The sequence below is a fragment of the Molossus molossus genome, unplaced genomic scaffold (assembly GCF_014108415.1).
Source record: "Molossus molossus isolate mMolMol1 unplaced genomic scaffold, mMolMol1.p scaffold_m16_p_14, whole genome shotgun sequence".
NCBI classification, from domain to species: domain Eukaryota; kingdom Metazoa; phylum Chordata; class Mammalia; order Chiroptera; family Molossidae; genus Molossus; species Molossus molossus.
Window position 1 is genome coordinate 53,243,526 of NW_023425349.1, and position 15,676 is coordinate 53,259,201.

The 15,676-nt window shown below is 47.8% G+C and overlaps 1 protein-coding gene across 2 annotated transcripts; it reads left to right on the top strand.

Annotated features, from left to right (window-relative positions):
- The first annotated feature begins 7,621 nt into the window (after nt 1–7,621).
- Nucleotides 7,622–13,158, top strand: DMRT2 (doublesex and mab-3 related transcription factor 2). Of its 2 annotated transcripts, none has more exons than XM_036261823.1 (3): nt 7,622–8,218; nt 9,700–9,802; nt 11,823–13,158. In XM_036261823.1, exons 1-3 carry the CDS (start codon nt 7,694–7,696, stop codon nt 12,878–12,880), a joined length of 1,686 nt encoding a protein of 561 aa, XP_036117716.1. In that variant the 5' UTR covers nt 7,622–7,693; the 3' UTR covers nt 12,881–13,158. The 2 variants fall into 2 exon arrangements, with proteins under 2 accessions (XP_036117716.1, XP_036117717.1); XM_036261824.1 differs by lacking the exon at nt 11,823–13,158 and adding an exon at nt 11,356–11,411 and having other exon boundaries at nt 7,694–8,218.
- Nucleotides 13,159–15,676: the final 2,518 nt, after the last annotated feature.

A 15,676-nucleotide genomic window follows, 5' to 3' on the forward strand; every position in this document is an offset into this window, starting at 1 on the left:
GTTGTGCAGAGTAGCCAGCTGAAGCCTGAAGGAGCGGTGGTGAGTAAAGTGGCCCAGGATCAAGGGCTACTTTCGCTGGCAAAGCCAGGAACAGGAGAGTCCCCAGAGTCTTACTACTTTTTTTTCACCACTTATTTCATAGACGGAAAGAATCCCAGAACTCCGTCTTAGGCAGGTCAAGTACTTTCAGAGGTGTCTGTGTTTTTGCCAATTGGCTTCGAGACATGGGATCACACTTCAGTCACTTGGATATATAGACAGTCACTTGTTGTCCATATGAAGGCAAAGAGTGAGCCAAGTACAGTTTGATCCCCTCTCCTATCCACTCCCTCCCCACCCCCAACCCACCGGGACAGACACTGGGGGGCATCTATGCAGCGCAAGTCACTCTGTTGGAGTCTTCCCCAGGCTAAAGTAAGGCTCAAGCACAGGGATGCTTCTGGTAGAATTCGGGAGGAACCTCTCCTGCCAGCAAGAACACTCCAGAGATACTTCCCACAGATAAGAGCAAAGGAAATATTTTGGGTCCTTCCCAGAGCCCAGACTTAGACTGCAGAGGTTGCTTATCACACAGGACAGGGCTGCGGAGGCCTGTTTAAGCAGGCTGGTGATTTCTTTTTTGCTTAAACTCTTAAACCAGAATGGACCTAATCTAGAAGCCACAGGATTGTGGGACCTTTATGACTTGTGATAACTCTTTATCACCTGAATGGATCCTCAGTGGGTCTGGGCTCTAGGGAACTGCATCTTTTGTGAAACCATGCCATGTCCCCATCTTTCACTAGTTGACAGATTTTTTGGTTTTGTTTTCATATTATTGACTAGGATTTTGTCTAGACAGGACCCATCGCACAAGCACAGAGGAGCAGAAATGTCACCAAGATATCAAAATCAACCATAGTCTGTTTCTAATGTCTTCCCTGCCCTTCTCGGACTTTCTTTGTGCCCTTGATCTTGATACTTTTGCCACATGTGCATTAAAAGGGAGTTAAATTCGTTAAAGTTTTCAGTGTTTGAGAGAGAATTTAGAAGTCACTGAATTTTACTTCTCACTTTATAGTCGGGGAATCTGAGGCCCAGGAAGGTGGAAAGATTAGCCCAATGACTCTTATACACGGATGACATTAAGTTTTCACCATTGTGCCTGCCCCATCAACGCTTTGCTCCCCCGTCCCGCTCTTGATTCTTCTCTACTTGGTAGTGGGATTATTGGGAAAATAGGGAGAGTGATTTCAGTGTGGATAAAATGTTAAAGCCCAGTATGGGATGGGAGTAGGGGTGGACAGTTCTCAGGGTTGAGTGTTTACTGTTTTGGTTAATCATGAGGTCAGGGAGGCCCAGAGCAGGAGTCCCAAGTGTGTGCCTGGCCTCCTGATGTGGCCACAAGCCACATGCCCTCTGATGGCTGCCTTCCACAGCAAGGACACCACCCCTGGGCTGGAACCCAGGCCCCACTACAACCCGGAGTCTCTCTCTCCCCTGATTACCACTTGGAATGGGTACTGAGAAGTCAAGGAGGCCTGCGGTTGCCTCATCTTTTAGCTGCTACACGACCCCCAAGTGAATTGAGCCACGTTTCCCAGCATGGAGGATGGAAGTTGCCTAGTGGTTGGGTGGTGGGCCCGCAGATCCTTCGGTATGTGCTTCCATGATTGCTTCACTGTCCTGGCATCTGACGCCAGATCCCGCTGCAGAGGGAACTTAAAAAATTGTATGAAGGCATGGAGTTGGAGGGCCCTCGACCTACTGTGGCCCCTTTGGCTCCACACAGCCACTATTTATCCCAGGAACTTCTCTAAGCCTCAGTTTTCCTCTCCATTTGTAAACCAAGGGGCGAGCACTAAGCGCATCTCTTTCGGTCTTAAATGCCTGTGATTTAAATCCTGCTTCACACGGAAGAGGGATGGAAGCCCAGATCGCATTGTCCTTTTCCTCAGCCTTTTTTTTTTGGACACGCAGAGCAGCAAAAGGGAGAATTCTAACAGCCCCGAGAACAGCTATCTCGCAAGCTGCCCACCCCCCCACCATCGCTTGTGACAGGTCGTATATTTCATTACGCAAAGCAAATTGGGAAATCATATCTCTGCAATCCCATCTGGGATTATTTATTTCGCTGCGTCCACAGCCAGTCAAAATTGTGAGACGATACAATGTTAAGAGTAGCTTTCCACGAGAGGAGGTGGATTGGAGGTCATCTCTTGAGAAACCGGAGCCATAATCGGGCCAGAGCTGCCCAGAAGTGCCCCAAATCATTCAGCACCCTAGACGGTACTTGCAGCAGGCTGAGGTATCCAGGCGACTCAGGATGGTGGTGGAGGGCAGGGTTCTAACCCACCTAACCTCATCTGCAGGCCTAGGCCTGAGGCTGGTAATAGGGCCCCGAATTCCCCCAGCGTTGGATTCTCTGTGGGTCAGTTCACCGAGTTAAAATGATAACAAAACTAATACAAATAACAGCTCCCAAGAATTGAATGTTCAGCATGGGCGGTCACTGTCTACAGGCGTCGTCTCCTTTGAGGTTAACTCTACTGAGGAAAGGGAAGCGCAAAGGGAGATTAAACACCCACCTCACTGTATACCAGCCCAGAAGCAGCAAATCCAGCACTTTAACCCCTGTCTGTCTGATCCAAAACCCGACTTCTCGGCCTCCAAGCCGGATGGCCTGCGCCCGGAGAACCGCTCAGGGCCGCTTGACTCCAGCAGCTGAGGGTTGAGTGAACAGGGCGACAGGTGGCTGGGCCAGGCTGAAGAGGTGGCCAGGCCCTGGGCCGGACCCCAGACCGCGTGGTGACGCACAGCCCAGGCAGCGCCCGCGGAGCGGCAGGGGGCCTGCCGGCTGGGATTCTCCCCGCAAGGAGCTGGATGGGCCAGCAGGAGCCAATTTGAAACACACTTCCTTATTTTTTTTGTAGTGGTATTTGTAGTAAAAAAGAAAGCCACCCGCATCAAGAAAGAGAAGAAGGAGAGGAAGAAGAAGAAAGGGGTGGGGTGGGGGAGGGCTTTCCTTTCCGGCTTTATTTTCCAGGTTCCTTTGCTTGACTCGCAAAGGCTTCGCACCGGGTGGACCCTCGCTGCGCGGAGCCGGGAAGGTTGCGGGTGAGAGAGACTGGGGGAAAGGGAGAGAGGTAGGAGAGGGAGAGTGGGCCCGGCGCCGGCCAGCTAGGAGAAAAGCAAACCCCGCGCGCCGCCCTCATCAAGCTGGACAGGCGGCGGCGACAGCGGCCCCACAGCTTTGTAATTTACAGGTGGGGCTCCGAGTCGCACTTTGTCATTTGGTGTCGGTTTACAAGCCAAAAGCGCCTCTGTTTCCTCACCTAACAGGTCTTCAGCCACGGCCTGACCCCTTTTAAGACAGGAACCTGGAGAAAGGAGCTGAATTCCCTGCGCCCTTGCCTTTCAGCTCAGCCAGTGAGGCACGCCGGGCCGGGCCCTCCCAGACTGCACGGCTGCTCTGCTGCAACCTCCGGGGTAAATAAACTGAGCTCTTGCTCTGCGAAGACGCTCTCCTCATTATTACTGTCTTCACAAATCACTCTCCTGATTTTGCACCTGAGGCAACTGAGGCGCAGAAAAATAACCGACCATTTTCACGTAATCGATGGAATAACCAGCCTTGAGCCCAGGCTCTCTGACTCTTATTGTCTCTGAATATTTAATCTACTAATCAGTTTGTGCACCTTTAGATTCCTTTTTAATTTCTCCAGAAAAATGCAGATAATTTTGCATTTGCTATAGAAGTTCTTCATACTTCTGAAGCTCAAACCTTCCTCCCTCCAGCCCCCTCCCACACCACTTCACCTCCCAGCAATTGGTGAGGTCGTGATTCTCCAGGGGCCCTCAGGGCCCGGGAATGGAGTGTCATTCAACTGGATCGCGATTACAGCTGCATGCCCCCAAGTACAGCAGGTGGGGTGCAGGGAGGGAGGACAAGTGGGGAGGGGGCACTGGGAGATGGGCAAGGACGTCTGGAGGGAGCAGTGGGACTGTTGCATAGGTTTCTGCTAGGGGTTGGTGGAGCTTGACGGGAGGAGCCAGTCCTGGGCCCAATCCCTCCAGGAAGCGAGTGGGAGCCACTTTCCCCTCTCCTGGTCCAATGCTGGGGCGGGGGTAGCCCACAGTCTCTGACCCAAGTTCTGAGGGCCTGGCTCTCTCTGCTCCCCCAAGCCGGCTCCACAATCCTCGGGTGCCCCCTTCCCCCCATCTCCAGTCTCAGCTTCAGCTCTTGTAGTTTACTGTACACAACAAACCTCACTTGTTTCCTCCTTATATAGAAGCTTTTACAACTCGAACTAGTTCAAGGGCTGCCCATCTGGTTTATTTTAGTAAACAGCTGCTGACGCCCCTTTCTCCTCCTTTTCCTTCCAGGTCCCCCTTCTCCTCAATGGAGATACCCCAAATTAACAAATTTACTTTCTTGATTTTATTCCTTAATATTCATAATAACTGGTGAAATGCTAATGATTTCCTGCCCTCCCCCACCAGCTAAGCAATTAATAAGAGCCCAGCCTGCCAAGCCTAGTACAACAGCCTGCCAGGAGGTGGGGGTGGATGGGTGGGTTGTAGATAGCATACACTTTGTGGAAATTGTCTGCAAAGGCAGAAATGTAGCTAGCAGTGGGAGACACAGAAAAAAACAAACAAACGACAGAAGAGTTGATAAAAATGTGCCCTGTCCTGTTATGGGAAGGCTGCTTCTAATACCAGGTACTAAAATTAGAAGGGGTTCAGGGGAAAAAAATAAAAAATTCGAACCCACTCTCTTTCTGGCTGGGAGCAAAGGGCTCCACTAACTCTCTGAGACAAGAGTAGAGGTCCACATAGCACCAAAGTGCTCACCAGGAGGTTGCCCTCCGGAAGTCCACTCCATGACTCAGGGCTCCTCTTTAAACCTCAGTTTCTCATTGGAAAAACGGGGAAAATAACAATTCTTCTGCAGTCAAGAATCCAAACTAACATAGGTGAACAAATGCACATTGGTAAGTATAAGTAGCTACGCCAAAGGTAAAACTCACTGGTATTATTAAGTGTTGCCAAGGGAGAGGCACGAATGGTTGACTCTGTCCCATGTCTGAGCCAGCACAGCTCCCAAGTCACCCTCCTAGGCTCCCAACGTTACTGAGCTTCCCAAAGGAATACATAGGACTGTTTTTCTACTTCCTTCACTGGGCATTACAAGCGGCTCTAGGGAGAAATATCTCACAAAGGGGAATTACAATGACTGGTCACCAGGGAAAAACTTTCCAATCTTGCCAAAGGTTGGAGAATACCTGCGCATCCAGTGGATCGCATTAGTTTCACAGTAATTTCTAACTGCCTTGTTCCAAACTCTCTGGAGCTTGGTTAACTTCTAACTTCCTGAGCGGCTCCCAGAAAAGTAATGTTAAAGTCAGTCCAGCAATTTCCTTCCTTTAACAAATATTTATCGCGGGCCTACTATGTGCTCAGTACAATGGCACTCAATTTCCTAATCTGTCTCCTAAACTGATCTTATTTAAAGCTGTAACTAGAAAAACGTCTAAGTGATTTTAAATTTACTTCAAGAAATAGAATGCAGCATTGAATTAGGGGACTAATTCCTTTCAATATGTAAATTTAACTGTTATTAAACATTTATATAAAGATTTCTGAGGGAGATGGTAGGTCTTTTTTCTTTATAAATTCATGCACACTGAAAAAGTAATCCTTTTTTTTTTTAAAAAAATAAATCGAGCTTTCTTTAAAAACACGGTTAGAGTGAATATATTGCACCTAAATCTCTTAAGAGGCAGATGTGTCCGTTCTCCTTCAAATAAACTGCAATAGTAATTGACATAACAAAAACATGTAAGTGACACAGGTGATTTGGCGACCAGCTTGCCTCACAGATTTGGTGAAGGTTAACGAGGAACTGCTTTGCACTTGGAAGATGAGAGGCGCTTGCCACAAAAATATCCACAGGTAATTTGTCCTCGAACCCCGCGCTGCGGTGCAAGGTAACTATTGATTTAATCTTGCAGAAGAAAATAGGATGCCGCGGTGCACCTGATAAGAGAGGCCTCTTTTTTTTCGCCCAATCTGGGTTTAATGATTGAATCACAGAAATACTGGTGATGCTGACAACGTATAGACCAACAGTAGTCTTTCTATCTCTGCCCTGTCTATTACCATCTCTTGTGGACAACGCGATTCGTAATTGTGTGTCTATTCGTTTTCTAGTAGGGGAGATAAACGGCGACTTCACCTCCGCAAGTGCCGTCACGCTTCGGGTTTAGCGTCGGTACAGGCTACCCCGCTGCACCGAAGGCCGAACGGGAGGATTCTGGCGGAGCCTGGCGGGGAGGAGCGTGGCGGCCGCGAGGCGGGGGGAGCTCCGGGTCGGTGTGCCTCGGCCAATCAGCGTGCACACCGCCTGAAAACTGGCCAATCAGCGGGCGCGAAGTTCGGGGGCCGGAACGGATAATACTAGGAAAGGGAGCGGAGGCTGGAGACTGCAGCCGGGAGCGCCGCGCCGCATGTCTCTGCGTGCGTCCGCCTGTCCCGAGAGTCCGCGGTCTGAGCCACGCCACGGCGGCCTGACCCTTCCCGCCCAGCTTGGGGCAGAGGAAGCCGAAAGTAGCTTCAGCGAGGTGAAGCGCCCCGGGCTGCAGAGGACCGATCTGATCTTTGCAGAGACCGGGATGTGTGGGGCGAGGCCGTAAGACTTGACTCACCTTCTCCATCCCCTTTCTACCCAACTTCCCATCCTGTGGGCTCCGGGCCTCCAGCTGTCAGCCCCCGATTTCGTGGCAGGGTGTGTTTACCCCGATTTCTGTTTGCAAGCACAGCCAGCAGTTCAAGAGCCAGGTCCCAGGGCTGGATATCTTTTGCCTGGGCTGCCAGCCCGGGCCTCAGAGTTTTGGTGAGTGCTGAGATGTTGCTGGGGTGTCAGGGAGGGCAAAGGGTGCGAATCACCTTTTCTTTCTATTTTACTTGGAAGTCTTGTCTTAAAGTGCAAACCATGCCCAATGCGCATAGAGCCCCCGCAGCCCAGCCCAGCTGGGCCCAAGCACTGTGGATGCGGGAAGGGCGTCTGCATCTCTGTGCCCAGTGGCCCCGTAAGGCTGTAATGACAGCCAGACACTTTAGTTGTTAGTCACTTATTATCTGGGGTGGAAAGGGGGATAAGAGGACCTCACCAAGCCCAAGAAGGGGTCTTTGTGGTGCTGTAGGTAGATGAGAGACATTTGGGAACCATAGGGCAGTACATCTCTGTTTGAAGGGCCCCTTGTGATCAAAAGGAAGATAATTTTTCCATCCACATTTTAATATTCATCATGGCCATACTAGTTGGGTATGGGGAAGCCTGACAAGTGGCCTAAGCCGGCCTAGTTGGACACAATGCATATGTGTGTGTGATCCGTAAAGCATGTGTACAGCCAGAGAGGGCTGCGGCTAAAGGTCAGATGCTCACAGAGCACTTAGAATTAATAGATAAAAACCTTTTTGGGTTTGGGGTCCCTGGGGGCCCTAAAGATACAAGACAGGCATGTGTAGCCTGGAGGTAAGGACCCGGTAAAGAACAGGGCTCCTCATGGGGCTGCAGGCAGGCAGACCGGGAGGTCTGGGCCCAAGGCCTGGGGATGGTGCCTCACTGCGGCCGGTGGGTTTTGGGGTCTCTTTGTGTCTCCCAGATAGCAGGCGACTTAGCGTGGGCCCTAGCGAAGCACCACGCGCCATGGCCGACCGGCAGGCGGGCCCGGCGGCCGGGGACTGGGAGATCGACGTGGAGAGCCTGGAGCTGGAGGAGGAGGGCCACGGGGCGCCGCCGCCAACGCCACTTGGGCCCAGTCCGCCGCCGGCGGACGGGGACGGCGAGGAGGACGAGGACGACGACGACGACGACGACGACGTGGAGGACGAGGGCGACGGCGACGAGGCAGGCGCATCCCCAGGGGTGTCAGGTCGGCCAGAGCAGCCGGGAGGCACACCGCCCAGGCCGCCGCCAGCGCCGCAGGCCTCGCACACCCCTGCCGGGCACCCGGAGCGCTGCGTGAGCGCGGGCGGCGGCGCGGAGCCGCGCAAGCTGAGCCGCACGCCTAAGTGCGCGCGCTGCCGCAACCACGGCGTAGTGTCCTGCCTCAAGGGTCACAAGCGCTTCTGCCGCTGGCGTGACTGCCAGTGCGCCAATTGCCTGCTGGTGGTGGAGCGGCAGCGCGTCATGGCCGCCCAGGTGGCGCTCCGGAGGCAGCAGGCCACAGAGGTGCGTACCCGCCGGGGCGCCCGGGGCCGCCGTGGGGGTCGAGGAGACGGAGGGGACAAGGGGGCCCAGGGCCTCGGGACGCCTGGCATTTCCTCCGGAGCGTGGTGAGAACACTCCTCTGCCCATAGAGGCTTGCAGAGTAGAGAGGGAGGATGCCCTTTGTAGAACTTTGTAGAAAAGATTTTGTGTAAAAAAGCAGCCAGAGAGGCCCTGAAAGTGCCTAGGCCCGCTTAGGACCCCGTGGGAAAGGCATTTTCTTTCTCTTTTTTATATGTAGCGTTTATGGGAGGAGGAGGAGGATTAGACTGGTTGATGCAGTGCCCAGCGTCCACCGTAACGCGCAGCGCTGCCCTCGTGCTGATCGCGAAAAAGCAGCTCGCAGGGCGAAGGATGCGGCCACCGTCCTGGGCCACTTAACGTAGGCTGGACGTGGTGCCCATTTTACAGATGAGACCAGAGGTGGCGGTGGCGGTGAGGCGGTCATGCAGCCAGAAGCTTCTAGTCCGAGAACTACCTAAAAGCCGGTGGAGGGGGTTTCTGCCGCTTCCCACGGTGGGCCCCCAGCTGTGAGAAGAGCCAGAGTTTTCTTTAGGGGAGAGGCGCCTCTTGAGCGTCCGGCTTGACGTTTCCGACGTTTCCACTCGGTCCTGCACCCGAGGAGCTCAGAGGGAGGGAGGCCCCCTGTGGCCCCCTCCCACACTCAGGGCGGGGGAAGATTATTTATTTTACTTTTTGGCGAGGAGGGGCAGCGGAATGGATCACTGTACACGCCGAAAATACTGACCCTAAGGGAAAGCAACCTCCCAAGGGCCCCGGAGAGTGCTCGCTGGACGTCCGAGGTGGCCTTGGTTCGGGTTCGGCCTCGGCCTCGGCCTCTTTCCGGGTCTGGTATGCTTCACCGAGGGCCCTGCGTTTCCTCTGGATCCCCACGGCCTGCTGGGCTGGACCAGAGTGTAGAAGGGCCCAGAAGCCTACCCACCAGGCGATGACTACGGGAGCAAGGTCTTCTTGTCCTTCTTCTTGCAGCTTCTGAGGGTTTTGTTCGCCTTCCTGAGTCTCAGTTGCCCAGTGAATAATTCGGAGTTTTTGGCAGGTTTCCGGCACCTTCGGCCTTACCTCTGGGCATTGAGCACGGGGCGCTCTTTCAAGGCCCGGCTGCCTCTCTACTGTGGATTTCCTTCCTCTGGGGATGTCCCCCCACTTCTGGCTAATGGGAGTGTCTGGGATGACCCTAGCACAGCAGCCCCAGAGAAAGCTGGAGCCCTGTTCACCTCCTGCTCACCAGTTGGTGGCTTCCTACAGAGTTAGCTCTTGCTCTGGAATTAAGGAGTGCGAATATTAATTCGTTTGGAATACTTTTCACATGGGATAGAAAAAATAAATACGTTTAGACCGGGGAGAGTTGCTGACACCCTTTCCTTCTCGTTTCTCTCCCAAGTTTTCTTTCAGGTCGTTATTGATTATCTTTCTTGTATTTACAGGACAAGAAGGGGCTTTCTGGGAAACAGAATAATTTCGAGCGCAAAGCCGTGTATCAGAGGCAAGTCAGGGCACCCAGTTTGCTGGCCAAAAGTATTTTAGAAGGTAAAGCAATGCAAAATCATTTCTTTAGCCTTTAAAACCAGGTTCTGAGTGATTCTCATCATTCTGGTGTATGGTATTTTTATTAAACTGTGAAGGAATCATCTGAGGGGAGCATACCTTTATTAGGTTTTACTCTAGGAAGGAAATCAGGTCGTGGGAAAACGGATCTCACATACTTTGTTGTTTTTGTCACTGATAATTTTGTCTACTTAATGGTTAATGGGTTAACATGGAGGCATGTGAAATTTGCCCTAGTGTGAGGGGTGTACAGAGATACACTGCCAAGTGATCCCGGAGCAGATGTCCTGGAAGGAAGTAAATTTAAAACAATTATTTAGTTGTTGAAGCTAAATAGAGTTCCTCAAATGAGGAGTTGAACAGCTACCCACACTAACAAAGACTTCTAGTCTGGGCAATCCAACCTCTAATCCCACACTTTTCATGTTACCATTTCCCTCCCTGGATTTGTGGTTATTCCCCCCTTTATTTTATCATTTTGATAGTTGAGATTGTAGAATCAAACAAGTGAAGTCGAGGTTGAATTTGAACAGTGTGAAATTTCTAACTCCACTTTCTCTAAAGTCTGGGGGTACATTCTTTTTTCTTAAAATATTACTGATTTTTCAAAGCATCTCTGTTTGAGTTTGGAATGTATTTACTGATCTGGTAAATAATATATTGACTACCTTTCACCATTTAAGGAAAAGAAAAATGTATATTTGCTCTAATTACAATCGCTTCAGAAGATTCAGGTTGAAAAGCAGATTCTTTAAAACAAGAAAGCAGACATTTGAATTTTGTGGTGTCTGAATTGAGTTTGTTCTGGACAGGTTTTAAAGTTGGTTCATGTCTTACCGCTGTGCTGCCCTTAGAATGGTTCCTGATGCATTTAAAGTGAATTTGATTATAACTAGGTAAATATTTATTAACCATAGGGACCACACTGATCAATTGAAATTGTGCCAATGCAATTTGAGAAGTGGGAGGATGGAATAGAATAGTAAATTTAAGTAAATAACTTCCTGGCAAAAACTTACCCTAGAAAAGGAAACATTCATTTTCAAATTTTATTTTATTTGCAAATGAGTAAGATGGGTTTGTCACTATGTAAACACAAACATTACAATGAGTCCTTCAAACAAATTTGATAGTGGTGAGTGCTTAGCGATAATGAAAGTACTTTATGACACCAGGAATTCTATTTATGTTGTTATACCGATTTTTGTTTTTGACTTCATAAAGTGTGTGATGACTTAATCTATGTTCTAATGATTGCTTGTTCAACCACGTGGGTATCTGGCCAAAATGTTTAGTGCTTGGGAAAAAACGTGTTAGAGCAGTTATTGTCAATATAGCAGGGCATCTCAGCACTGGGCCCCCACTTTTATTTGTTTGTTTGTACTACTAGTCGGGGGTGGAGGCCTGGTTTGGTGTTCACTGCAGAATCTGTTTGGCTAGTTAACAGCTCCTTTTAGTTTTCTGTGTTTCTCTGTTTCCTTGTCTTTTCTGTTTTTCTCCTCACTAATCTGCTTTAACTTTCTCTTTTTTCCTAGTTCTCCTTGGATTATTCTCCAACTGTAACAATGTGTACATAATGAGCCATCTTTAGAAAATAAAAGTGACATCAGCTCTAGGTATAGATACCTTTTTTAATAATGGAAAAAGATGACATGGATAGTAATAAATCATTGTTTGAAGTAAGATCAGCAGTCTTGTCTCTGAACGTGTAGGAGCCTGGGAAGACTATTAAAATTTCAGCCAGTAAAGTACTCTTGTCAAAGTAAACAAACACTTATAACTGCAAAAACAACAACAAAAAGTTACAGAACATATCCTTTCCCCCAAAGGGAACAATCTGAAATTGAACCAATACTTTTGCTTTCTGTATAAAAATGTTAGTAATAATAGAACTGTAGACACTTGTTCTGCCACTTTGCAGTGTTTCTGTTGCCTTCTGGGATTCCAGGTTGTTCTTCCCTCGATGTTAATCTCTTTCATGTGCAATGCTTGCTTATTCTAGGCTACCGTCCCATTCCAGCAGAGACTTACGTGGGTGGGAGCTTACCTCTACCTCCCCCAGTAAGTGACCGGATGAGGAAAAGGCGGGCCTTTGCTGATAAAGAGTTGGAGAACATTATGCTGGAGAGAGAATATAAAGAGAGGGAGATGTTGGAAGCTTCTCAAGCTGCTGCTTTGTTCCTGCCCAACCGCATGGTGCATGGACCTGAATACAACTCCTACAAAAGTGCCTACAGCCCCACCCCAGTGGAACCGCCAAGCAAAGACTTCTGCAATTTTTTGCCCACCTGCCTTGATCTAACCATGCAGTATTCAGGGTCTGGAAATATGGAACTAATTTCTTCTAATGTCAGCGTGGCCACGACTTACAGACAGTATCCCTTGTCCTCAAGATTTTTAGTTTGGCCCAAGTGTGGCCCCATTAGTGACACTCTCCTCTACCAGCAATGCCTGCTGAACACCACCACCTCAGTTCAAGCCCTGAAACCTGGGGCCAGCTGGGACTTGAAGGGAGTACAAGTCCAGGATGGACTTGGTGCAGAACACGACATGATGCCACCCAAATTGGAAGGTTCTCTGGTGCTGCCTCACACTCCTGAGGTCCAGACCTCAAGAAGTGACCTTCAGGGTCACCAGGCTGTCCCTGAGAGGTCTGCCTTCTCCCCACCCCGACGGAATTTCTCTCCAGTTGTTGACATGGATTCCCTGGCAGCTCAAGGGCACATCTTAACCAAGATCAGCAAAGAAAGCACCAGGCACCCTCTGCCACTTAAACATAATCCATTCCACTCATTATTCCAGCAAACTCTTAATGACAAATCAGGTCCCGAGTTGAAAACACCATTTGTCAAAGAGGCCTTTGAAGAGGCCCCTAAGAAACACAGAGAGTGTTTAGTCAAGGAGAACCAGAAGTACACATTTACAATAGATAGATGCGCAAAAGACCTTTTTGTAGCCAAACAAGTTGGAACAAAACTCTCGGTGAATGAACCGCTGTCATTTTCTGTTGAGTCTATTCTCAAGAGGCCTTCATCTGCCATCACTCACATCTCTCAGTGAAAGCCTGTTGAAATGGAAAGCTGGATTTTCTGCAGTCTCAGAGGGTTCTTACCAGTTGCTAATTTTTTTTTTTTTTTTTAAAGAAAAAAGTTAAGATGTTTGTATAAATAAATTTCTAATGTAAATGATGGGGATTAAAAATTTATATTCATATGCATGTACTTCTCACTACATATTTAAACTTAAAGATGAAAGTTGCTTATGTGCAAATTGTAAAGTTCCACACTTTACACATTATTTCAAAAAGCAATAAAATTGACAGTCTTGTAAAAGACCCAGTATTTGCTGAAGTAAATAGTTGTCTCTGTCTAGGTGAAAAGGTAGTGTCGATGAAATGTGATCTTTATTTTTCTATGATTCTTTGTATATTCAAGTGCTTTTTTTAATGATTGCTGGGGCCCACAGGAGAACTCTTATAATACCTTAGGTTTTGCATTTTGGAGGCCATGTAAATTGAGCAATTCAAGATTGAGGCAAAAATAGTTTTACGGAGAACATAGGCAAGATTTGCATGTTTATAGAATCGTAATTTTGTGTGATTGGACAAAGTTGAATTAAATTGAAGAGAAATCGAGTTTAATATCTTGTTCATATGATGACATGGGTTCTCGGAATGGATCTCTTAACTCCCTGTGTCCCAGTGTCCTTCCCTGATGGGGATGTGTACGCAGGGCCTCATGCTCCCTTCCTCAGTTGAACCTTCATTCTGTGAGTTTTGAGTTGCTGAGATTCCAGAGTGGGTTCCCTTTTAAGGTGCAATCAGTTTAAAACATCATGGGACATGGTTGAACCTCTCTCAGCCTTTGTTTTACTTCTGTGCCCTAAGGACTGGTGACAGCAGGCAGGTCCAGGACTCTCAGCAAGTCCATGTGTCTCACATTTTCACCAGCATGGGAGGTTTTCAGTGTAGCTCTTTGCTGAGTTAAAAGCTTTTACTATTCAAATTGCTTCAGCTGCCAGTTGCTGAAGGCATCAAATGTTTATCACAGTGTGAGGGTGACTTCTTGATTCTTAAACTTTCCCCCTCTGTTTTTTAAGTTCATTATTACCCTTTTGTTTTGCCCAAAAAATGTTAACTGTTGTTCTATATGATTGATAAAGTAAGAGTAGGATATTTATGAGAGTATTAAATTTATCTCCGAAGACCTCATCTGTGGACCCCAAGTCAAGTTCTAAGATGTCATAGTCATTTCAACACAGAAAATCTACAGCCAAATATCTCACCTTTTAATTTTGCCTTGGAGTGAGTTTACTTTGAGCTCTGCTCTCTTTGGATAACAAGAACATTAGGTGGGTGTGTGGAATGTGCCAAGAAATTCGGCAGTTTAAAGAGTTTCTTTCTTGCTCTGGAAAACATTTAAACTTATTTAAAAATGACTTTGCTACTGATGAGCTCATGTAAATCTCCAGAGGTTCTCTGAATTGTTGCATAAAATTAGCATCAGTTTCAAAAACAACCAGCCAAAACTTAGGTTGATTTTTAGTTTGTATTTGTCAAACAATACTTGGTTTTGTTGAGTTAAATTTACTTATTTTTCAGTATTGCAAAAGCCAGAGCAAATGGAAGTTTGCCAGAGGAAAAGAAAATGAAAGCAGGCAGAGATCCCAATAACTGCTGAAGATTATCATTAAGTGGAAAAATGTTTTTCAGCCATGAATGCCCTGGTGCCAGAGACAATCTCACTGCAGTCTCCCCTGTGCCCTGTCACCTTTGCTTTATCTATGCAGTTATTAATTTTTATTTTCCTATCAGGAATTTATTTTTTTTGTCAAGTATTAAATATAAACATAGTATTGAAATCTAACTGCTACAAGTAATGGGGAAAAACAATAAATCCACAAAAATTTTTTTCCAAGGAGAAAGCCTTTTTTAAAAAAATATGTTTTTATTGATTTTTTAGAGTGCAAGGAAGGGAGAGAGAGAGAGTGATAGAAACATCCATGTGAGAGAGAAACATCAGCTGCCTCCTGCACGCCCCCTACTGGGGATCCAGCTCACAACCCTGGGCATGTGCCCTGACCAGGAGTTGAACTAGGACCCTCAGTCCATGGGACAACGCTAAATCCACTGAGCCACACTGGCTGGGCAAGGAGAAGGCCTTCTTAATCCAAATGTGGATTCTCTCTCTCTTTTTTACTCTATTATAGTCTTTTGAGTACTTAATTTGTCAATTATGTCCTTCTTGTGTTTAGTGAACATTTCGGGATGTCTCTTCTGTTCTATCATTTTAATCTCATTATGTGAATCTAGTTGGCTGTGGGTATTAGTGGTTTTCCTTACAGTATCAGTGGCTAGAATTTTATTGTTAAACATTTACGAGGGTCAGTACTATCCTTGGTGAATTTATTCATACCATGTGTCAATTCTATTGTAATGGTGAGTTCTCCAAAATTCCAAATGCACCAGTTCTATTATTGGCCACTCAATGAGAGGTTTGAGATTGGCTCTTTGTTTCTTAAAATCATTTTGCTTCCACAAAAGCTACTCTTTGACTATAAAGAGTCTTTAAAGGACATTGTCATTGACATATTAAATCAAATTTGTGCTTCAGCCCTGGCCGGTTTGGCTTAGCGGTTAGAGTGTCGGCATGAGGTCCGGAGAGACCCGGGTTCGGTTCCCGCTAAGGAACTTCGTACTTCGGTTGCAGTTTGTCCCCGGCCCTGGTTGGTTGTGCGGGTGGCAGCCACTCGATGTGTCCCTTTCACATCGATGTTTCTCTCTCTCTCTCTTCCTCTCTCTCCCTCCCACTCTATCTGTACAAAAAATGGAAAAATGTCCTCGGGTGAGGATAAAAC